Source organism: Solea senegalensis, linkage group LG14 (assembly GCF_019176455.1).
Source record: "Solea senegalensis isolate Sse05_10M linkage group LG14, IFAPA_SoseM_1, whole genome shotgun sequence".
Classification (NCBI taxonomy): domain Eukaryota; kingdom Metazoa; phylum Chordata; class Actinopteri; order Pleuronectiformes; family Soleidae; genus Solea; species Solea senegalensis.
The window spans coordinates 11,725,249-11,750,072 of NC_058034.1; the positions used below are offsets into that span (position 1 = coordinate 11,725,249).

At 41.5% G+C, this 24,824-nt stretch overlaps 1 protein-coding gene across 14 annotated transcripts in view; it reads left to right on the forward strand.

Annotated features, from left to right (window-relative positions):
- The window catches only part of ptprsa (protein tyrosine phosphatase receptor type Sa), a 113,723-nt gene that overhangs the window by 69,462 nt on the left and 19,437 nt on the right, over positions 1–24,824 (forward strand). For 7 of the 14 annotated variants that reach the window (XM_044043915.1, XM_044043920.1, XM_044043917.1 and 4 more), the window contains 12 exons: positions 4,899–5,492; positions 6,547–6,641; positions 6,871–7,121; positions 7,313–7,400; positions 7,984–8,196; positions 8,510–8,673; positions 9,724–9,744; positions 10,113–10,124; positions 10,389–10,504; positions 18,082–18,179; positions 20,566–20,689; positions 22,905–23,080. In XM_044043915.1, coding sequence (XP_043899850.1) covers positions 4,899–5,492; positions 6,547–6,641; positions 6,871–7,121; positions 7,313–7,400; positions 7,984–8,196; positions 8,510–8,673; positions 9,724–9,744; positions 10,113–10,124; positions 10,389–10,504; positions 18,082–18,179; positions 20,566–20,689; positions 22,905–23,080 — 1,952 coding nt within the window. Of the gene's footprint in view, positions 1–4,898; positions 5,493–6,546; positions 6,642–6,870; positions 7,122–7,312; positions 7,401–7,983; positions 8,197–8,509; positions 8,674–9,723; positions 9,745–10,112; positions 10,125–10,388; positions 10,505–14,863; positions 14,912–18,081; positions 18,180–20,565; positions 20,690–22,904; positions 23,081–24,824 lie in introns of all 14 variants that reach the window. The other 7 variants (XM_044043926.1, XM_044043928.1, XM_044043929.1 and 4 more) reach the window with 5 other exon arrangements.

Sequence of the window (24,824 nt, forward strand, 5' to 3'; positions counted from 1 at the left end):
CATTACATTCCAACACGGATCTCATCCTTTCAACACAGTTTTAACCGTGCAATTAAAAATGAAAGACATATTCACCCACATTAATCTATCTATTTACTTTTTAGAAGCACAAAAAAAAAACATTCACAAAAACACATTCAAAAGCAGCAACTGTCTTCAGCCTTGTGAACCCCCTTTTGAAAACATAAAGGCGCGAACAGTGACATAAATAAAGAGCATCATAACAAAAGATGTTTTCAGTTCACGTCAATGGCCATGTCTAGTCTTATCACAGACATTCTAAGACAAGTCTTTCTGGTTGTTAGGGGTATCAGAAAGCAGCCAGAAGAATCCATCTCAGGATAGATTTTCTTTTTTCTTTTTTTTGTTATGGATACAAAAACAAGTAGAACTGCACACCTATTTGTAAGTCAGTGACAGACAACTTTTATTCTTTAGCTGGAACTGTTTGTTTACTGAATGGAAGCCAGGTTTGAAAAGTGCCTTTCTTCATACTTTCCAAACTCTTTCTTTGAGGAACAAACATGGCCAATGAGAGGGGAAGTATGTGAGGGGGGCCCTAAAGGAGGCTTTATTGACAAAAGATTCAAATCTTTCTGTCTGCAAGTGTTGTTATACTTTCTAATTGGGCCCTTGAAAAGTTTCTCAAATGGCTAAAAGGTGAAGCAATCCCTAAACTTTTTATCCTCTTTTTATTGTTCAAGTTTAGCTCTGTATTATGAGAAAGTTTTCCAAACATCTACAAGCAAAACTAACCTCAACAAACGATGGCATGCTATAGCATCTACCACACCTAACCTGTGACTCAGGAAAGGGAGATCTTAGAAAAATGGAAGGTCATGAAGAAAGATGTCAGTTACACTGTCTATCACTTGTCCTGTTGGGTAATGATGCAAGGCTTGCAGGTGTTTGGTGGATAGGTGAAGTTACAGTATATGTGGAGGTTTGTTTGTGCACCTATGTTAAGGTTGAATTATTCATTCCTGGTATTGCAAGTCAGTGTTGATGTTTTAAATGAACTCACTCACAGTCTTCTCAAAGGAGCATTCTAGATATTAGTGGACTACGCCTGCCTTGCCCTTGCAGCATCTTGTCAGCTTACAAACGCACATCACCATCCACATAGCATTATTTTATTGGGATTGCTGCATCGTGTAAAAGGATGATGGATAATGCATGCTTGCGTGTTCCAAATGGTTAGGTACTTATTTCTATGCTGAAGGCAGACAACCGAACCCCCATGATAAGTAACTTCCTTGATCCTGCAATAAAACATTGATGTAATGGTCCTCTCTCTTCTACCTACTCCCCCCCCCTCCTTCCAATGCGCGCTCCTTTAATTGCTCTTGCCTCCAAATTAAATATGTAAAATTTCATGGATTTGACTCCATGACATTTTCTACCCTACCAATTACAGGTGTAAATGCATCACAGTGAAGGATGAAAAAAAAAGAAAAAGTAAATACCTATTGCACCCATTTCCTTAAATATTTAATTATTCATTATCTAGCTGCAGCCACGAGTGAATCAGTAGATCTTTTTGGTCGTCAAGCCATGGCAAAGTAGAGAACCTTATATCCATGCTGAGAACTAATCTAAAAGTGCATATATATATATATATATATATATATATATATATGTATATATATATATATATATATACATATATATATACACTGTAAATCCACCTTGGTTCACGCAGATAATACAAAGGTAATGTGTTTATTTGTATGCATGCTGGTGTGTGTACACATGCCTGGCATGCACAAGAGAGGAAATGAGAAGGTAACTTGATTGCCCCTTCTCAATCAGGCTGAGTGTCAACAGGAGGCTTTTAATACTGTAGCCTGATGGGAAGCGTGCTAGGAGACCCACAAAGAGGGATTGAGCTGGGATCGACCCTGAAATGGACATGGGGGGGACAAGGGAGAGTGTATGGTGGAAAGAAATTAATATTGAGAGGAGGAGAGGAACAATCAGAGAGAACCTCAGAATCTCTCTCTGTGTGTCTCACACATACACACTCACATACACATTTGGCCCTTTCTGTGGCAGATTGCTCCTTGTCCCCTGTCACCTTCATCATCCCTCATTCACATGCCCTCATCCCCAAAAAAAACAAAACACATACACACATGCTGTGCACGCCATGAAGTCCTGAGTCCCACCTCCTTCCATCATCAATCCACTGGAGCAATTGTCATGTTACCCCCTCCCCAGAGTGCAGTAGGCCACTTTTTTTCTCCATGTACAAATTGTGCAATTTCATGAATACAAAGGCTGTAACATTTGGTGGCCCACTGGACACACACACACACACACACACACACGAGCGCTGTTTCAGACTTATCACTGGAGCATTATCTCTGACTGTGTTTCCTTGATTAGTGGTGAATGTAGAAGCAGAGTGTTTTTTTTGGTTTTTTTTAAATGACACCAAGCTGAGCTATAGTATGTAAGTGAGGAGCATTCGTCTCATACTAACCCCCACCCCCACCTGCCTTTTTATTACCGACAAAGGCTCAGCTGACTGGCCACCATCTAGCCAGCCACCCCCGTCTTCCTCCAGCAACAGTCATCAGAAAGAACCATTAAGCAGACAGGAATGAATAATATGTGCAGAGGAGTGAGGCTGTGTAGAGTGGATTGCCTTGTGTGTGTGTGTGTTCCTGTTTTGTGTGTAATAGGACAAAAAAAAAAATGTATCCCATATGTTGGAACATGTACCAAAAAAAATACACACATGTGCAATTATACTATTCCACCAAGAGGGAGTACTGTTGCTGTAGACTAATGTTAGCTTTCTCCAAATTACTTTAAGTCCATACTGGGCAACAAGCCAAACAGCTCTGTGTGCAGCTGGAATTGTGATGTAGGAGCCGGGACTGGCTGCAAAGCTCCATAGCATTACTGTAATCACGAACATGTCCGTCCACATCGTCCACTATGTACACACACACTCACACATACACACTATAGACACAAAGAAGGGAAATGCATCCGTGTTTTGTGGAAATCTAACTAGAGTTGCACAGTAAAGAAGAGTTAATGATTTGCAATGAGCTTTTTCCAGCATTTTTGATTCATGCTGAGAAAAGTGTCCAATTTGATGCCGACCCAGCTTGCAAGCTTTTTTTTCCAGTACATTTACATGCACGGTCGAATCGAGCTAAGCCCGTAGTCCGACTAAGAGAGGCAACTGGACAATTTGCAGAGTCTGAGTATACATGTGGAGGAGAAAATTGATTTATTGGCCGGGTACATCTGACTCCACCTCCATAGGTGGTGTAGGTCACCATAGGTCTCTATAAGCTAGTTGCGTATCGAATCACTTTCCTGTTGACCTTTACGTCTCAGAAAAACAAACAGCGGACGGTGAGATGGATCGTGGTATGGTTCTGTATGTTATGTTAATGTGATACAAATTTGATCAAGCATGGCTCTTGTGGTTGCTGTGTTGTCAGAGGAACCACAGTCAATACAGTATTGTCATCTGTTTGGTGCATGCGCAGAACGCCAAGTCGGACTCCAGTTCCAATAAGGGTATACATGCAGGAGTAATCAGACTATGTATCGCATTATCCAGGTATGTAGTCCGACTAAGGCTAGCTCAATTTTAGTCAGACTAACATGTTTACATGACACAAAACTGAATTATTGTCTTAGTCCGACTAAAATGGGACTTCAGTTGGTACGAGTGGTCTCACAACCTTACAAAAAGGCATCAAACAGTTGATTGAAGAAACTTCACTGTTGTATTAGCTGCATTTTTCATCCAGCCAGTTAAAAATAACAAAAATAACTTTGTGATTGAGTACATTTGTATATCTATGTTACAAATTTGAGTATGTCCACTCATTTGTTTTGTACCACTCACCTGTCCTGCTGGTGCCCTGTGTTTCTGAGAATAAAGTCAGTCAAGATAGAATCTATCTCCAGAGAGAAGGGACTCGACTTAAGAAGTGAACATATCCAGTAACTGCTGCTGCTCCTGCTGCCTCTGTCACACCGATGAGGCCTTTAAATGAGGGTTAAGTTGAGATGTGTGTCATCAGTAAGACAAGCAAAAGTGGGCCAATCTATAGAATGGTGTCTAGACCATGAGTGGAGATCATTTATTTTACAACAAGAAATTACTCTTAACGGCTAAAAGAGGAACTGTTGTATGTTTGAAGTTTTAGTGATGCCTTGCAGTACATAAATGATTTTATCTGGATCGTACATTTGTCATGAAATGGTTATGGGTTATCGTGATCACTGAATAATTTAGAGGCTCTGAAGGTCCTCCACATAAAACTCCATCCAACACAACCTGGCTCTTCTTATAACAATGTTAACTAATTCATTATTAATGGCTAAAATGTAAACTCTTAGTGTCAGTGTGTTTCCTATGAGCTGCCAATATTATCCATATGATCATTTTGATATTGTGAATTTTCTACTGTGCAGTAAAATAGGACAGGTATGATAAAGCTGTCTGTTTTATACATTAATGTTTCAGGCTCTATGCAACAGAGGCAATAGTCAGTCTGTGCTTCAAACCCTAGTGTTTTTTGTCTGAAGACCATTAAAATTGTACACATTAAGTCACTGCAGAATTTCTTAAACTTGGCAAACTCAGCTAAAACTTCGTTGGCTCTGAGCAGCATTTTGCACTGTAATATTAGAAGGAACAAAGACTGCATTTCATGATTTTTAAATTGAATTGTTTTTCCTTAACATGCTGTTGGTTCAATTAAATGACATTATGGATTGTTTGAAACGTAATAATTGTCAGTAGTGACCAAGATCTTTGTGTTAAACTTTAAAGCCATGAAGTCCAATTAAAGATACATGTTCTCATTTAAGTGGAAAAGCACAGAAACTTAAGATTTGTTTTATGTTATGTCTCCGTACAGTGCCGGGTCCTCCCAACTTGTCAGTGGCTCAGGACTTGGAGACGTCAGCCGTTGTTCGCTGGGATCCTCCAGACCTGATCAATGGCATGGACCTGCAGGGTTACCGGCTCCAGTTTGGCCGCAGAGATGTTTCTCCTTTGGCCACACTGGAATTTGCTCCCCAAGAGCGGCAGTATTCTGTGGGCAACATTCACCAGGGTGCCACATATCTCTTCAAAATCTCAGCCAAAAGCAAGGGGGGCTTTGGGGAAGAGGCTGTTGTGGAACTCAACGTGCCTGAGAATATGCCAGGGGGATACCCTCAAATTAATGAGGGCTCCAATGTGACATGCTGCTCTGTGCAGCTGTCCTGGTCTCCACCAGTGCTGGCGGAGAGGAACGGGGTAATCACAGAATACACTTTGGCCTATAAAGAAACTAGTGCCAAAGGAGCACCACAGGAGCTGCACTTGCCCCCCAACCTGTCCAGCTACGTGCTCAACAGCCTCAAACCGAACTCAGCATACGATGTGAAAATTCGTGCACACACCAGTGTAGGTCCAGGGCCCTACAGCCCTCCTATCCAGTATCGGACCGTGGCCTTTGATTCAGCAGGTAGGACTTGCCGGTTTCTTTCCCAGCCCAGTTGACAGGGGGTTGGAATTTGACTAAACACCATGTGCAACAACACAAAAATGAAAACTGCCACACCCCCTCCCTCAACCAGCTTCACTTGTCCTCGAGAAAGAGAGAAACATGAATAGAAATTGTTTGCCGTGGGATACTCACTTCATTAACCCAATTAAGGTAATACGTAAGTCAGTAAGTTATAGTCAGTCATTTTGAGAAAGAGGGGATCATCATATGAGTTCAAGGTAAGTGCTGTTTGATCAGACACTCCTGTCAGTCACCTTTGCAGCCATGCGCCAAGCATACTCACGCAGCTAATGTCATCTCACATCCCCAGTTTTCAAACAAGGTAGGACCTCAATCATACCCAGTCACACCAAGATTATGTTTGGACTATTTTTTTTATTTTTTTTTAGAGTAAAGCAGATTTTGGTTCTTTATTTTTTATTTTATTGTTCTTTTAAGATATACCTCCCTTCCCAACTCCCTTCATCTCCCAGTTCCTCCTTCCCCTCTTCCTCTGTCTCTTAAGGGGACAGCTTGTGGCATGGCATCCTCCAGATGCACTGCTGAGGATTGTTGGCATGCTGTGTTTTGGGTCTGTCTGTATGCCTGCTTGGCGGCTTGTTGGGAGTGCCAACCCACACTCAGTAGAGGTGTGTGAACAGTTGTGACTACATGGTTCAGTTGTTAATCTCGAAGTGGTCATGGGTTTAAAGACAGAAGTGGGGAGGGTTGGCACTACCGACGATAGCTAGCCAGCTGGTGCACCCTTGTGCTCTATGGGTTTGTCATCCATGAGTCTTACGTGATGTGTGTCTTAACCAATGGTGTTGCCCTTCTCACAGCAAATCACAGCTCACCGATTTCACTCACTCTCCAACCCAGAGGAATGTTCCAGGGAAACAGCAGTGTTTTTGTTTTGTTTTTTGGGCTAAAGGTTTTGGTTTTCCTTTCTTGGTCTCTATCCATGTTTCATTCACTGAACATACCCTTTTTTTGTTGTCGTTTTTGTTTCTTCGATTTGTCCACTCGACAGATGTCCCAAAGAATTTCACTGTCAAGTGGGCCACCAAGTCCACAGTGGCTCTTGCATGGAAGTTTTCTGAAAGCAGATCTCCATACAAATGCACGGTAAGTTAGCGACACCACATCTTTCAGCCGTGCATTGAAAATAACTGCATGACTGCAGTTTTTTAATGTATTTGCTATATGCATATTTCAGTGTAATCTCCCAGTCACACTCATTGCAACATTCTAACTACTTTCCTTTTATTTTCCGTGTATATTCAGCCAACAACCTCTTGATCTATTGCTTTTACCTGTTTTCAATTCAACTACTTTATCATTTATTAAACTCTAGATTGAATACAGCCGCCAGAAGATGGATGTGGATGCCAGGCAAATGAGGGTCGTCATCACTGGATTAAGGCACAACACAACTTATGAGTTTAAGGTGACCTGCCAAGAGAGCATGGATGGTGGGCCAAGACATCGCGTGGTAGCCAGAACCGCGCCACTTATCCTGGTCAAGAAACCCAAGTTGGACATTTTTGCTGAGCCTGACAACATGCTCACCATATCCTTCCCACCGGTCGACAGCCATCATATCAAGTGAGTCTGGCACATGGGTCGGGGTTGGAATATTTAACCCTTGAGAGGTCTCAAGATCTCAATGGGATTGTGGTTATTGCTACAGCTCTTGCAAGAGTTCACTTATCGCGAACATCTCCTCTTGATCGCGTTTGAATTAAAAACTGTCACGCAGTATCAACAAACAGTCACTTTTACTGCTATGTTTTCAGGAATTTCTATGTGGTGGTCGTACCACTGAAGAAGACGTCTGGGACTGTTAAAAACCTGAATAACCCTGATGAAACAGACATGGAAGAGGTAAGATCGTTTCACGAGTTCATGAGTGGCACAGGCTTAATGAAGCACACAGCAAATGGGCTGTGTGGGAATTGTCATTACCCAATTAGTTCTGGACATGTGCAAAGCATGACTTCTCCTTTGAGACAATTGATGGCAGGTTTTTAGTAGTTGTTTTTTATAAAATAAATACACATTTTGATGTCACATTTTGTGTTATAAGAAAAAAGAGTTTTGTTGGGAGCAAGAACTGGTGTGTGGACACTTTTTTTTACTATAGTTTGTCAACCATGTCCAGCACTGAGTTTATTCGATTTGGTCGCATGTTTGTGCCTTTGCACACTTTTGTGGATCAAACAGTCTCAAAAGAAACATCCTATGAAAGTAATATTGTTTTTTTCATTCATCAATAAAATACTTTGTCTTAATTTGGACAAAATATTGTGTGTGTGTGTGTGTGATCATCTCTGAAGCTTTTTAACTCACCCTGCATAAACAACAACCAATCTTGTTAAAAGAAAATACATTGGCATTACACCTGAGGAAAAGCTAATGTAAAAAAGGAACAGCAAAAGTAAACAAATGCCCTTTTCCTTATATTCAGCTGTTACGTGAGGTGACCCCAAAGCGACGCTCGCGCCGTCAGTTGGCACAGCTTGACCAGAGGAAGCCCTTCATCACAGCCTGCTTTAGGCAGCTGCCGTCCAGCTTCACAGTGGGATCTGATCACGGCCACAGCAGCTGTGAGAACAAGCCTCTTGAACCAGGCCAGGAGTATGTCTTCTTCCTGCTGGCTGAGCTCAATGCCACCATCGGGGTGAGTTACCAGTTCAGCACAGTTTCTTTTTTGCTCTTTTTGATGGAGTGGGTTTCCTAATTTAGCTCTGTTCACGTATTTGTGCTCGACTTCACATTTGTTCATCTGAAGCTAATACACTTCAAGCCTACTGAATATAATATGATTCTTTTTGGATCACTTCACTTGATCTATCTTTTTTTTATTAGTTTTATTAGTTTTCGCTGGTTAGTGACTGCACCCAGGTGTAGATACTGTCTGCGTATTCACTTTTTTAGAGCTTTTAGAAACTGTGTTTAAATTCTGCCTTGTGATTTTCTTTTTTTGTGTTCAGAAAATGTTTGCCACCAGCCCTTATACTGACACAGTTATGACTCCTGAGCTGGTGGTGGACCCCCTGCCAATAGAGACTGGCGATGGACTAATATGGGTGGTGGGCCCAGTTCTGGCTGTGGTCTTCATCATCTGCATCGTCATCGCCATCCTGCTCTATAAAAAGTGAGTTGGCTTGAGCATGGTCGTTTTTGTGGACCTACGTTTGTGCATTCAACCTCAAATGATGAAAGAATAAGTAAAATAACAAATCAAATATGGCATTTATATAATCCACCGTGCAGCCTGTTTAGATGTGAGGTTTTTTTTTATCGCATTTTAAACTGATTCAATCCAATCTTTCCGCCCTGTGCAAGGCGGTGAACTCTTAAGCTAACACAAGCTAAATAACAGTGAGCTGTGCTTTTAGGGAAGTAGGGTGAAATGCTAGTACTTTTCTCTGTTGTCACGTTTTGTTTGTTTTTTTGTCATTTGAGGTTGAACTTGCATGCTGGAGAAAGCATCGTAATATTCAAACACCCAGCAACATTGCTGCATGTAACCATGAAAGAGTTTTTCTCGTGTAAACGATGGCTGTGGGAAGTGAGAGGGTTAGAAAAAGGAGAGAGGATGAGATTCGTTGAGATGGCACTCAGTAACCATTGCTCGCAGTCAATGTAGAGATGTCGCATACTGTATATGAAAAGAAGACTAAAGGGTTTATTACTACTGCTTTTCTTATGCCTTAGTGTTCATTATAACCGTTATGCATTTGAAATGAATGCTATTAGTAATTTTGCAGTTAGGGGTCACCATAAATAAATAAATAATATCATAAATTCTATTCTAATCACATATTATAATCAGTATTTCCCCCTGTTCTGCAATTACTTGTAGTTTAGCCAGGGAGGTCTCACCGAGATACAAGATCTCTTCTTCCAGGGAGTCCTGCTCTAGATAGCAGCACAAATAGTACAAATAAATTAAAATTAAACACAGTGACTGTACGTCCCAACTGAACTCGGGTGTAAAAGGTTCCCCCACGTTCCTGGGAAGATCCCTGTATTATCTAAGAAGCAGGGCAGGGCTGGTGGAGGCAACATAAAGTGTAGCCTGGTACTGTCAGATGATCCCTACCTTGCCTGACCTCTCATCTTGGTGGTTAGGGAGAGTAACATCTCTCCTTGGATCTCTCTTTTTTTCTCTCTTCTCTTTCTGTCCACTTTATTCTCCCAGCTCCCTCTCCATCTTACCCTGGTGAATAGTGTTTCCCCAGTCTGCCCTTGGCCCTGACTTTCCCTGCCCCCAATATCCTGGCCTTTGTGAACACACATAAGCTCACACACACACACACACACACACACACAGACACACACAGACTAACTGACACAGGCTCACAAACGCACTAACAAGCACATTTCATCGAATATGCAACGATACATTTGCACACGTCCTCTCCAAATGCTGATCGGCTTCATCTCGCCCAGCAGCGACCCTTGTGAATTTATACTGCTCTCTATTGATTGATCTCTCTTCTTGCCTCCCCCTCTCCTCCTCTCCTTGTGTGTTGTGTTTTCACCATCTTTATATATTTATTTGACTCCTATTGCTTTCTCTGGAAACAGCAAACCTGACAGGTAAGGCTCAGTCGTACTTTATTGCATTTTGTAGGGGGAAAGCAAAATAGCCAGCCACAGCAAAACTGATGCCTTTAATTAGTATGGGGGGGAATGGGGAGATCTGTGTACTTGATGCATATTCTCGGTTTCGAGTTACCAGTCGGTTGGAGCTGAGTTGAGGAAATGTCATTAGTGGAAGTGGGCACTGAGAGTTCACAGAAACATTAATCTGTTGTTTTACTTTGTCTTGTTGTACATCTTCCTATCTTCTCTACTCTGCAGCCGCAAAAGGAAAGAGTCCGAGCCACGCACAAAGTGTATGCTGAACAACGCAGACATCACGCCCCACCACCCTACAGACCCCGTGGAGATGAGACGCATCAATTTCCAAACTCCAGGTACAAAAACGACACACAACACGTACACGGGGAGCACAAGATCGTCTTATTATTTATACATTTTATGATACATTTCACCTTCAACAAATAATTATGTTGAAAAAAATCATGCTGTTACATATACTGCTTTTATTTCGGAAACAAATCCTTTTTTAAAGTTCTCCAGGATTTTTACCTGCTTCCACTTTTGTCTTACTTTTGTTCTGGTGTTCATCCAAACTAAAGCCTGGTGTTAACAACAGAGCACATTTGATCCTACACTCATTCTCTAAGGCTTCTCCATCTAAACCATGTCTGGCATCTTCCTCCTTTTCAGATCTATTATCACTCGGTTGCCTTTCTGTTATCCAGTCTCCTGTGATTTAAGTTATTATGACATCTACAGTTGGTGATCTTGGGTGTGCTTTAATTTGAATAATCAATCCAAGTTATTGTCTTTGTTTTAATTAAGTGCCTAGTTTAAAACCTTTTTTTAAAAAAAAAAAGAATGTTTTCTCTTAACCTTGGAAAGGCCTTTTTTATTTGTACTATATATGGTTATTTGACAGCCTAGTTTAAATGACATTGTTCTCTTCCGCCGATTCATACTTAGCAAATGACGACTCCGCTGAGGTCTGCTATGATGAACTTATGACGCAGATGTCATCGTCTGCCCATGTCCGTCATGCTACATACTGATCCTGTGCAGACGCATGCAAACGGCTCAGGATTTTGCTTCATTTAACCCTTTCCAGTCCATGGTGCAGTCTTGTTTTGTTCATAGAAAATAGCAACGTTACGGACGGTAACCACAGGCGTTTGCTGAGTTGGAAACTGTGTTCCCTGTCTCGGTCCTTTTCTCATTGAGTGGCCACACATTATATTTTCACTCGTGGTGTTTTTCATTTTCGTTGTCAGCCAAAATTCAACAAACACGGAAGCTCTGCTTGTTATTTCCCCCCCCAATGTTTCTGCACATATCTCTACTTCTCGATTTAAAAATATTTTTTAAATAATTGTGCACTACTGTCACCTGCAGAAATGGAATGTGAGAGTAAACGTGTGTGGAACTGTGGCCATGTGAGTGCAAGAAGTAATGTGTCACATTCAAGTTCATTCTCCCAAGGAGGAATAAACACCTCCACCATCGCTTCAGTATGCTCTTTTTCTTTTTTTTTCTTCCCTTTTTTGTTTCCCACCTTTCTGTTTTCATACCTAGTTGTCTCTCAGGCATCCATCTGTCATCCAAGACCTGTTTTGGCTCTGTCAAAAGGGCTCACATTTCAAAATGGAGCATTTATCTTCAGCTTCTTTGGGAGCACGGGGTTTGCTTGCCTTGAGTCTGTATCTCGCAAAGAACTGTCTTCTCTACATCAGAGAGAGAGAGAGACAGAGAGACAGAGAGAGAGGATGAAAGTGGATACAGAAATGCGGAAGTTCAATTTACTGTCCTCTTCTTTATCTTCCATGGCATTCAGAGCCCCATCAGTGGCTCTGTAATGACAAGGTTATAATGGCCATTCTTGCAATTCATCTCTCCGACGTCCAGAGCTTTCCACCATGCTTCCAACCCGACTCCCTTTAATAATAAAAGCTCATGTTACAATCTCTTGCCCTCTTTTACATTTACCAATACAAATTGGCACCTTTTATATATATATATGCATATATATATATATATATATGTATATATACATACACATATATATGACAATGATTCTCGTTTGACAGCAATGCTGTTGTTCACTAAACTAAGCGATTCTCTTATCTCCACGCTGGGGGAATTTAATTTGAATGGACATTTTAGCCCAATTAAGTGGACCGGTGAGCATTTGAGAAAATCCCCATTAGCTAATAGCAGCCATTGTTCATATGAGCATACTCCCAGGCATATGCAATCTCTAACAGAGCATACTGGCAACGTATGCTCAGTGACCCCTATTGCCGGGCAACAGAAAATGTGTTTTTGACTGGCTAATAATTTCAGATTGCCGTATTCCAGGGAGGTCCGGGGTCATTTTTTGGGTCTGTGCTTAAGTGTGAGCCGCTAATAAATTTGAATATGAAAAAGAAAAAAAAAAGAATATTATGGACACGTGTGTGCATGTGTCAGCGAGTCAGAGTGGTTCGTTTTGTCATTTTCTTCATTGGTGCCTGGGGTTAAACTGGCAAATGGGGCCAAAGTAATGAAGCTGCACAACTCAGTGGATATCTACTGTCTATCACCCCCCGCCGCCGCCAAAGGGGCTCTTTTTCTCTCCGTTTTTTTTATTCACTCTGTTCCCTTTATCTTTATCACACTTACTAATTTTCTTAGTAAGTGTGTTTTCTTACTAATTCTCACAGTTAGGGGAAAGTTGGGGAACTATCACTGGTCATCATGAAAGAGATAAACAGCGCTACAGTTTACTCTCTCTTCACCTTATCATCATTAGTTTGATATTTCCTGCTGTGCCAAGCAATATGAATTTATATCATTAGCAAAAACACGGGTGAGAATTGTCTCTCAGATGTTATCTCACGGCTAGATCACAAACCCACGGACACCAGCCACTCGCGTCGGCGGCCTCCTTGTTTTTCCAGATGACAACAGCGACTGTAACAACTTTGCCCTCCTCCTCGGGAACAGGGTCTATCAAAACACACAGCACACCCGTGCCCGTAGACGCGCAATCCGACATGCCCGCACGTCCCACCTGCTGTGATGAATGACGTTTGGAAACAGTGGATCAGAGCACCCCCCGCTAGGTTTAATTAGTCATTGTCACGAATCAATTAGGGAGAGGGGTGGGGGAAGGGGGGAGGTGGCGCGCGATGTCTTCATCTCTCATCACTTATTTGGTGCCTCTGGCCTGATGTCCTCTCATAGAGACATCTGTAAAACAACAGTAAAAGCCAACAGTGAAATGTCCTCATGATGACATACAGTAGATCCTCAATCAGCAGGCTTGTCTTCCTTTTAGGGAAAAAAAAATAATAACGTTGCGTTATAGTTTGGGATTTCTTTATGTTATGAAGGAAGCACAATGTATGTCCCTTCGCTTGAGGGGGCGTTTGCAAGCGTCCCATCAAAGTGCATTTCTTTGCACCATGTCCAGTTAAAAGCTGCCACAGATGGCTCATTTCTGCATGAACTGTTCAGGTATGACCTGAATCTACCTGGACATGACATCGCCTGGCCGCAGCCTCAGAGGACTTTCTCTTGTGTAGCTGATAAGACGCTGAGCCATCGCCGCGGCACTCAGACCTCTGACTCCCATCAACTCCGTCTCCGCAGCTGTCAGCCAGGAATGTGGATGCTTTTTTTTCCCCACACCTCTCACTCCCAATGCCTCAGCCGCATGTCACAAAGAATTCATTCATTCGTTCCTTGTCGGTTTTCACTGGGAAGCATAAGCTGGTTTTTCATCTCTCTTTCTCTTCAAACGGAGCCTTCAAACTGGGTGTTCATGCAGGCTTAAAGAAAGCAAATCCATTTTTCCTTTTTACCCTGAACTCTATAGCCACATTTTTACCGAGCAGTGTGGCACGGCAACTTGTTTCAGTTTGGTCGCTTCTTTTCTTTTTCTTTTTTTTGATTGTCACCAGGTGCAAACATAATTGATCCATATCATTCTACGTTTTTGGCACCATCGTGCTGGGGCCAACACCTACAGGGTGGAGTGAGACACAATTCAGTCTCCTCTACAACAACAGAAATGGAATGGGGGAAAATGCAAAGTTTTAAAACTATAGCATGCATGACAACAGAGAGTGGCTTAAATGCTGGTTATTTTTCTTTTCTTCTTGTTTTAAAAAAACAACAATTAACGTCAGTGCACAGCTGTGTTTACTGGCTTGTGCCCCTCTTCTTGAGGTTTTTGAATTTATTCTGCATTTTGTGAGTTGGCTACAGTGTGTATTACACTCTGGTTTTATCCTCGGTGGAGCTGTAACTTTAGGGGATTGATGGTTTTGGTAGAAAGAAGCTATGGCAGCAAGAAGTGACACACATTGGTCTGATCCATGGAAGACTGTGATTGTATGATGAATATATACATTTATTTGTTTGCTTGTTTGGGGCAGGACACTCAACCAGAACATTTTCATCAGTTTTTCATTTCTACTATTATGTATGGATTTGAATGTTTAAAATAGTTCAGATTATCAGACGACTTCTTTTCTGTTGTAAAGGCACAGACATGTATAGGATTGTTTGTCCTTGGTGGAGGTATGTGTTGTTACTGTTTTGTTTTGTGGTTTTTTTTTGGTCCTTTATGATTTGCATGTTTTTTTTATTTACTTATTTATTCATTTATTTTTCCTTCACACAGGACCTTCTCTGTCGCATTAAAAGCCTCTTGAATCCATTTCCTTTTTTTTGTTTGCTGTTCTTTACAGATTCTGGTCTAAGCAGTCCTCAGAGTGAAGCAGATTTTGACTATGAAAGTTAGTCTCTATGCTTTTAGCATTTGCGTACCAGCTCTCTTTATTTTTTTGTTCTTCTTCCCAGCACCGCTTGCCTCCATTTACAATTATATAATTTGCATTTGTTTGTTTTTTCACATGATGCAGCAAAATTTCGCTCTAATTAATTTGATGTTGGTTTCCTTTTTTCTTTTAATTGGATGTCAGTCACGATATTCACTTGGGCTGTTGGCTATGCATTAATCCACCACGCATAAATAACCTGTTTGATCACTTCTGCTGATGTAGGGATGGTTGAGAGGTGTTTCTTTTTTTACAGCGGAACAACGTCGGTTAGCCCCATTTCTCTCCGTTCCCATCCTCACCTCCTTGTTGTTGTTCTGCCCTCCCCTGTCTTCTCCTCCGTTCCCACCACTGCTCCATTTCCATTCTGATCTGAAGTGGTTCTTCTCCATGCTCAGCAGTAACAAGCAGAATTAATTAAATCTGTGGCAAACAACGGCTCAACATTAAATCACCCTCCCCCCCAACCCTGCTCCCTTCAAAACGATCAGAAGAGAGAAAAAGCTAACCCCCTTTACTTTCTTTGCCTGCCCGGAGACGAACATCTTCCCTTTTATATGGAAATACACGGCGCAATAAATCAGCTTTTCAAGAGAGACTGGTTTGACTTACCTGAAAGAATCGTTATGTTTCTCACACGCATCAGTCAGGAATTGGGCGATTGGAAATGTGTAATTAGAGGCGAGTTTGTTTTTCTGTGTTCATTGATCACACTGTTGATTGCGGTGGAAAAAAAGAATGGAAGAGTTGGGGATGGGAAGAATTTTTATGTGAGGGGCATTAGGTCGAAATGTGAGCTTAGGAACGGGGTTAGGGATAACAACAATTTGTCCTTCAGTGGTTTTACTAGGGTCATCAAATCAGTGTTTTCTACAAGTCGGCCTTAAATCTGACATTTGTATAAATAACACAACAGCTATAGCTTACATGGCATATGCTTACAGAGGCTAAAGTGAGATAGCACTAAATGGTTTACTATTTTAAGTATTCAAATTCTTTTCATCCAAGTTTTCCTAAATCATTCTGCAGAATATTGGTTTGAATGACCTTCAGCACATCATGCATCATGATTTATTTGGATGTATACGTAAACACCTGATATGTCTCTCGAACCATAGCAGGTTTTTTTAAAATATGCACTCTGGAGCGTGGTCAGTTAACATAAACTGCAGGGAACTGATAGAGTTTGAGTACATTTGTATTTCTCACACACACACACACACACACACACTCCTAAACATACACACATGCTTGCACTCACAAGCGTTCTTTGATCTCCCGCTCTTACTCTCTTAAGTTAGAGTCCTTCATTTGCATACACATTTACTTATTTCGCTTGCAGCTTCAGATACCTTTTCCCTTCCAATTTGAAGGCGAGTAAACTGGCAACCAAATTGACTTTTCAATATTTCTTCCGTTTTTCATGATGAATTTCCCCCAGTACTGGAAGTGATTAATAACCTGCAACTTGCCACTGCAATATGCATGCTTTATTAATTCAATGTGAAATAGACCTTTTTGTTGAAATACTAACTGTTCCCTTGCAAGGTTTTGGTCTATCGTGATATTGAATTTACAAAAAAAAATAAGCTTAGGCTTAAAAAAAAAACATGGAAGTATTAATTCAGTAAACAGTAAACAGTCACACGATTTTCTCCCAACTGGGAATGCTTTTCACATAAAATGGCAGAAGGATTTGGGAGGAGAACATGCAACTGAGAATGCTTTTTGTGATTATATTTTTGGTAAGAAGTGTTTGTTTCAAGAGTCGACGTGTACTGGTTTTGAGAGAATAAAGAGAAAGCGTAGAAATGGCAGATTGCGTGCTTTGCACCGGCTGGCTGGAATGGAGCAGCTTACTGTGTCACTCGGCATCACTCACACTCCTAAACCTCCTTATCCCCCTCCCACCTCCCTTCACATGATCCCCCAGGTCAGGGCTCTGTTGAAGTCGGAGTGTTTTTTGTTTTTTGAGGCAACAGTCAAAGTTGGTAACTTTGCTTAGTTACAACACAGCCCAGCACGAGCATTTTAGATGAAAGACATGGTAGAAGCACACCTGGGTTGGAGCAGATTAAAGGAATACTTCACTGATTTGCATTTCGCTTTAGCTTTGGTGGTATTCTTGAAGAATTGCGCTTTCTCAACCCTTAGTTTTCCCTGAGTCGAGAAATATTTTCATTCTTTTTTCTTTGTAACGTGCCCACCAGTGACACTTGGCCCTGTTAGCCTAACTGTTAGCAAAGATGGCGGACACTGTTTACATTCTGGGAAGGAGTGGGTCTAAAAAGAATTAGCGTTGCAGTTTCAAGGCTCGGACCAAGGCTGGGACCAAGTGTCACTGGTGGGCACGTAACAAAAAAAATAATCAAGATATTTCTCGACTCGTGGGAAACTGTGGTTGGGAACCTCAATTTTTCAAAAATCCTACTCCTGTTCTAGTAATACAAAGCTAAATGTAAATTGGTGAAGTATTCCTTTAAGTCAAATTTGAGAAGATCTGCTTCATGTTGCATTATCCCTAAATACTTATTTCCATTGGAAAGGTTTTTAGCAGCCATGTTAAGAAAACATTGCTTTTGATGACATAACCATTCCATTGATTCAGATAGTATAAAAAGGGCCATGTTTCTTGTCTATTATGTCACCGATAAAAACCTTGCATTTGTCATCTTTTGTCATATTTAACTCACTTACCAAGCTATTAAAAAGAATTCTCTCCTCTGAATGTTTGAGCCATTAATTGCTCTGTGTTTTTCTCTCTCGTGGTCCCATTGGTCCACCGTCTGTATCTGTCAGCATCCTGACAACTGTGGTCTGTAGGTGTAAACTTATAGCTTCTTTGGTAAAATGCTTGACAAAACTTAGCCTTGTGTGAGCTCTGACCTGGTCCAATTAAGTGCCCAACACTTCACCAGTCAATACATTTTGCTCTTTGTGATTTTCACCATTTTTCTGCACAAGCTTCCTCACCACTAAAACCCTCCTCCCATTGTTGTGTAAGCAAGATTTCCCTCACACACAAAATGTTTTGTGCCATTTAAGTTTCAATTTTGAGCTCTGCCACACTTTGTTTTTTTCTCTTTTTTCCTCTCTTATGAACATTTCTCTCCGTCTTTTGCAAACAGGCATGATGAATCACCCACCCATTCCTATCTCAGAGCTGGCTGAACACACAGAGCTTCTTAAAGCAAATGACAACCTCAAGCTCTCGCAGGAATATGAGGTGAGTTGGCCAAAGGTTCAAAGCTCAAAGTTTCTTCAGCATATCGATTTATGTCTGATTGTGTTTTCATTGTAAGGGGACGTGAGAGTCCCTTCTTTCCTCCAGGAAAATTGCTGTTTGTCTTTCTTGCTCTTTGACTATGCCGTTAGCTGCTGGTGCTTTTGCAATTATGATAAATCAACAATCGCAGTGAGTTTGTTAAAACTCCCAAATGCAACTTCCTCAGATTAGGGAACATACAGTAGATGGTAGATCATTATTTCTACCCAGAACATAAGCACAGCTAAATTGAAATTACAGATCAGAGGCATTTTAAAAAAATATATTTACTTCCTAAAATACAATAAATGGCTCAGCAGGGGATAAATAAGTATTACAATGCAGAACTTTGTTCAACAATTGAGATATAGTCTGTTGTTTTGAAGCACAACTCCACTAATGTGTTTTTGGGGAATAGCTCACTGGCAGTCAGGCTTCAACGTATTACATCAGCATGTGTGTGTGTGTGTGTGCGCGTGTGTAGAAGGAGTAACTGAGCTGTCTGAGCTCTGAGACTGCAGTGGTTATAAATGACACCGGAGTTGATTAGAAATCAGGAGCGCTGAATCAGCTCTCGTTTGCATACAAGCAATATCCCTTCCTCGCCATCCCTAAATCACTGTGCCTGTCGCCTCACTGCGCGCCAGGCTAAGGTAGGAAAGCGAGTACACCAGCAAAGATTGCCGTCATCATGCCTGCTGGTGGATGTTGGTGGATAATGACTTCTCATAGCGATCCAGTATTTCTTGGGTATCTATTATTCATAAATCCACATCCGGGCTGTGTACCAAATGGACAAGCTTGTTCAATTTAGTGCGGGGGGGAAAGAGAGGCAAGAGCCATGACACCAGAGTTGATGCTTTGCTACAACTACAACTTCTAATTACTTGGCTTTGAGAGAGCATTAAACTGCCCGCTCATCTTTTCTCCCACTTTTTTTCTGTCCGTGTCCCCCTCGCCACCTTCACAAAACCACGCCACGGGAAAAATAAATGACCAAATTAAATGGGAGAAGTGTAATTTTAATTTTTGTTATTTTCTTGATGAATGGCTGCTCATCCGGAGACCCCACCTTGCCAAGCATAGCTCTACGGGGCTTTGACTGATTAGTTTTTAGCCAGGCGGGATGTGAGAGAGAGGAGGATAAATGGAAGGAAAAAGGGGCCAAGGAGGAGAGAGATGATGGTGGGGAGCCTTGGTTAATGATGAGGATTCAGTGAGAGGAGAGAGCACAGAGCATCACAGCTGGAGAGTGAAAATGAAGAGGAGATAATCTGACATACAAACGGCTATAGAAGAGCAGTCGGAGTTGTACCTGACGATGGTGAAGCCGGGGAGCCTTTCTGTTGTCAGGCAGTTAGCAGCCATGTCCGGAAAACCCAGTCCTCATGACAGGAGCTGTCATTCATCTTCAAACATGTCATTGTGGATCACAGCAGGAGGAGAAGTTGGTGCAGAAAGAGTTTAAATTATTATTATTCAGGCAGGTTTTTGATTTTTGAAATAAGGGTTATTTCTGGGAAATGACCCCAATCTTTATATGCACACACATTCTTAGCCTTAAGGTAATCTAGAAAGAATGGTAAGATGGTAGGTGGATGATGGAGAGGAACTGTAAACATCAGAGGGAAGATGGGAGATGGAGAATGCTATTAAGAGGAAAAAGAAATGTGGATAAAAAAAAAAACGTGCAAGACTTTGAAGATGGAAAGATGCAGATAAGAAAAATGGGGACAAAGGGAGGAATAGTAAAGAGGGGGTGGAAATAAAGAAAGAACACCGATGTGAAGCCCTGATGGCTGCAACAATTACATGCAATGTTGTTAGATCATATTTCCAGTCGGGACTTCTGTCTCTGTTTAAAGCCCCCACCCTACACGTATTCTCCAAGCCTCTGTCCCCCCACACCAGCAGTGTGCCTGACATTTCTGAGCAAACAACAAATCGTAATGGAATATTTAATTATCTCGATAAGGGAACAGAATACTTATCTGGAAGTCTTGTATTATAAAGAGGCCGCTGAATTTGTCTTGTGTCAGGCCTCGCTCCACTCCCCAGAGCTGCCGCCTCCTTCATCATTATTGTTATTTGTCATTATAGACCCACTACAATAATGATCTTGATCAAGGACTATGTGCAGCTGAGAATCAGCAACCAGATTTTCATGATGTTTTTTCATGGTGTTTTTCCTTCGGGGGAAAATCACCCACTCAATCTCCCAAACCTCCCCTTTTTCTTTTTCCTATGATAACATTCCGTTTGTATTGTTATTGCTCAGCTCCTCTCACAGCTCTTCTGATTTCGTCTTTATGTGTGTGCATGTTCCGTCTGTCTCTGCCCCCATCAGTCCATCGATCCAGGCCAGCAGTTCACCTGGGAGCACTCCAACCTGGAGGTGAACAAGCCCAAAAATCGTTACGCCAACGTCATCGCCTACGACCACTCCCGTGTCATCTTGGCTCCCATCGAGGGTAAGGCTCACCCAAACCTCACATTCTGCCCCTCCGCGACCCCTGAGTGCAACTCCGCTTTTCATGGGTCATTTGGGAAATCCATGTAATTACCAAGTTAATTTGAGTAATTAGGATGTTTTACTGAACAGAGATGCACTACACCAGATGGGACGAGACAGTGAAGACCAATCTAAAACAGAAATTCAATATCTCAGCTGTATGGATTAGACCGGACTAGATCATGGAAAATGCAGGGAAGAGCTTCACTTCTCAGGCTTGATTTCATAATAATATTGTGAAGCAACACGTCATATTAAGCCATATAGAATAAAGTCCATATTATTTATTGATTTCAATTTGTGTATGATTACTGTGCGTAGTATGTGCTTCTATTTTTCCCTGCTGTGGTATTTTATTTATGATTGTACAGCACTTTGTGATTTTTATCTGTGAAAAGTGCTTAGCTCATTTTGATTTCCAGGAAATTGTGAATTTATTGAACAAACGTTTTTTTTGGAGGTTAAATGGACTTGTTTCAGCTATATCCCACACTCAGAGTGGCCATCGTCGTAGTCACCCTCCACTGCTGACATTGTTCCGGTGTTCCATCACCAGAAGATCTCTCCACTCGTCACAGACTCCACACAGTAATTTTCAGGCTTTTGTGTGAGCTAACGGCTCCTCCTGGCTTTCTCCATCTCGTAATAGTCAGGCCAATTTTAGGGTACAACAATATGCATAACAAAATTATCCCAGGGAAAAACGCCTCGTCCATAAATACATAAATTAATCAAGTCTGAAATTTCTATTTTACACTGCAGTGATTTTGCCATTAGTTGCAGCAGTAGAACAATTCATGCACGCTCTCTGTTCACTTGGCTATGACTAAAGCCAAGTACTGTCAGATTGTGCGATGTGGTATCCGTTTTAATGACATTTGGGTTTTAACCACCCTTTTTTTTCGGTTCTTTTATTCATTTTAGTTTACACTCGCTTTCTTCATTGTAGCTCACTGTGTGTAGTTCTCTCTTTAATTATTTCACCCCCCTTTTCCATCCTATTCTTCCTGTATACCCTGGTAGTGCCCCTCACTGCATCTACTCTTAAATGAATCCAATCAAGTGTTGTGTTGTTTCACTTGAGTGAAGACGACGCCAGTCAGAGACGCCACTCCGGGGTCTCTTTTTAACTCACACCATGGTACAACCTAGAAAGAAGGGTGATGTTTTGTTTTATCACACCATGTGTTCGACATTCTCAAATCATCTTTTTCATGCTTAACACAGACTTTAAAAAGAATAATGCACTCTGCCGCACACTGATTCTCACAGCATAATAACAGCGTTGTTACGATACGTGGTTGAGACTAAGACACATCAACACATCTTATCTTTAAAGTGTTATTTTATTGTCGTCAAATGAGAGGATGCTATGGAACACGTTGACGGCTCCTCGCGTTCATGTGGAAGCAGGATTCTGCTCTCGAGCTATACACTAGAGCGATATACCATCCTTGGCATTAACATTTTGCCAGCACACATCCGTCTATGCGGCAATGCAGCGGGTTTCCTTATGGCTAGATTTAGCTGAACCGGTGTGTAACAGAGCATGGTGGCAGGCTCAGAGCGATGGTAGCCCCAGCTACCTCACGGCTACAGGGCCTGAGCGGCTGATATACTCCCCCCCATCCTCAATCTTCCTTCATCACACTCCAGCATTGGTGGTGGTAAATCAGACTGAGGGTTAAACCATAGCTGCACAAATCACGGCCACAAAAAAGAAAACGAAAAAGGTGCCGCAGAGGAAGTTCAGTTTGAATTGATTCAGATGAAATGTATAATTACATTTTGTGTTGTCTTTCCCCTCCTTAAAACAAGATCTTACAAACTTTTGTTTTTAAATTAAAGTTGAGTTGAATAGTTATATCTCTTCTTAAATTTGTTATCACAAACAAGTGTGAAGACTCATTACGTGAGTAAGTCGCTGGTTTTCTTTTTCTTTTTGTCGATCTGGAAATCTGAATCCCGTATTTGTTTGGAAAATGGGGTCAGTGTGAGTTTTTATGCAAACTCTGCATTATTGAGGCAGATGGCACAAAACCAAAGGGTTTGAATAATGAGTCAAGTCAAACAATGAAAAAGTAATGAATCAAGGTGGTATCAAAAGAGGACGAAAGCCACGAAACATAATTTGTTCCACATTGTCCTCTTTTTTTCTTGTTGTCTGTATCTAGGTATCACAGGGAGTGACTACATCAACGCCAACTACATTGACGGCTACAGGAAGCAGAATGCCTACATTGCCACCCAAGGTCCATTACCAGAGACATTTGGGGACTTCTGGAGGATGGTATGGGAACAGAGAGCAGCCACTGTGGTCATGATGACCAGGCTTGAGGAGAAATCACGGGTAAGATGATATATTTTCAAAGCTTTTGACCCCTGTGACCCCACAAACTGCTTTTTAAATGTTGTCTTAAAAACAACCTCAAAAATAAAATCACTGTTTCACGAGACTTAGTCTAATAACCAGCTGCTAAAATTGGCACATCCTTTTTATTGATCTCCCTAGTTGCATACCTAAATGTCATTGGCAGCACAGTCGGTTTGGCTTTCTCTTTTTATTTGCAGTGGAAACTTTGAGCCGTTGCATGTTTTCACTGTGAGCTCAAAAAAAAAAACCTGTGCTCTCAGACTACACAGTGCAGGAAGCTAAAATTAAGTATAAGCCGACAGAGTTATGTCGAGTTTTTCCTGCACCTGAAACCGGTTCTTCTGGAAGGTAGAGGCAAAGAGATTACTGAATTTCCAGAGGAAATAATGAGATGTCAGGCTGTAATTATACTACCTCTCTTTTTGTGTGTGTGTGTCTTTTCATACATTTACATCTTTTGAGAGTTAGAGCGCACACATGCTGGAAGGGTATTGTTTTGCAGGGGCTTCCCTTAAGGAGGAAATGATCGGTTTCCATAGTCCTATGGTAATAAAAAAGGCTAACATTTGTAATTTATATTATGATTTTCACACACAACTAACTTTAAGAAAGAACAGACATGTCTCACAGGAAGGAGGCAATAGCTGCAATGGCAGTTACTGTGATAATGGTGGATCAGAAGCAAACACATTTGCTCTATGAAAGAAATGTTAAACAGCTGGATACCCGTCTTGTTTGCCTGTAATAACAGCTACCTGTCACACATGTTGCTCAGTAAGCTTAACATCGAGAGAGAAAAAGTGAAATAGTGCAAAATGGCGTGCATGCTTTGGTTACACCTACTAGTACACCTAAAGTATGGTTTGCTATCAAGGAGTGGACTTAAATGTCAAGAAACCAGCTCCAGCGTTTCATCCTGTCAACTGAAACCTGTGTCAACATCAGGCACATTCACCCCAGGTGTCTCCACTCATTTTGACTCTCTCGCGTTCCACTTGTTTACCCATCCTCCGTCCTGACATGTGATGTCAAACGTGATCAGGATTATCGGATGGAAGAACTTGAGGGATAGCTTGAGCAGGAAATGGAAGAGAAAGCTGCAGAGCAGTTCATCTCCTTCTTTGGCTGTCACATTTCATCAGCCGCGTGCCGGCAAGTCCCACCCCATATTGAACAAATCTTTATTATGTGCGCGGGAAGGGGTGGGCTGGCGGTGCAAGCTGGTGCAACTAAAATGTTTCTGAAAAATCCATTCTTCAGAGGAATGAGAGATTGTTTTTGTGAGATCTTAGAATGGTAATACTACTGTATATTAAAGGAATACTTCACCGATTTACATTTAGCTTTGTATTACTAGAATAGTAGTTGTTTCCCCTGAGTCAAGAAATATCTTCATTCTTTTTTTGTAACATGCCCTCCAGTGACACTTGGTCCAAGGCTTGAAACCGCAACACTAATTCCGCACTTTTTTAGACCGACTTGTAGGGGGACAGGACCTCATTCCCAGAATGTAAACAGTGTCCGCCATCTTTGCTAACAGTTATGCTAACAGGACCAAGGCTCACTGTTGGGCACGTAACAAAGAAAAGAATGAAGATATTTCTCAACTCATGGGAAACTGAGGTTGGGAAACACAATTTTTGTTACCTGGCCACCAGTGACACTTGGTCCGAGCCTTAAAACTGCAACGCTAATCACGCCCTTTTTAGACTCGCTTGTA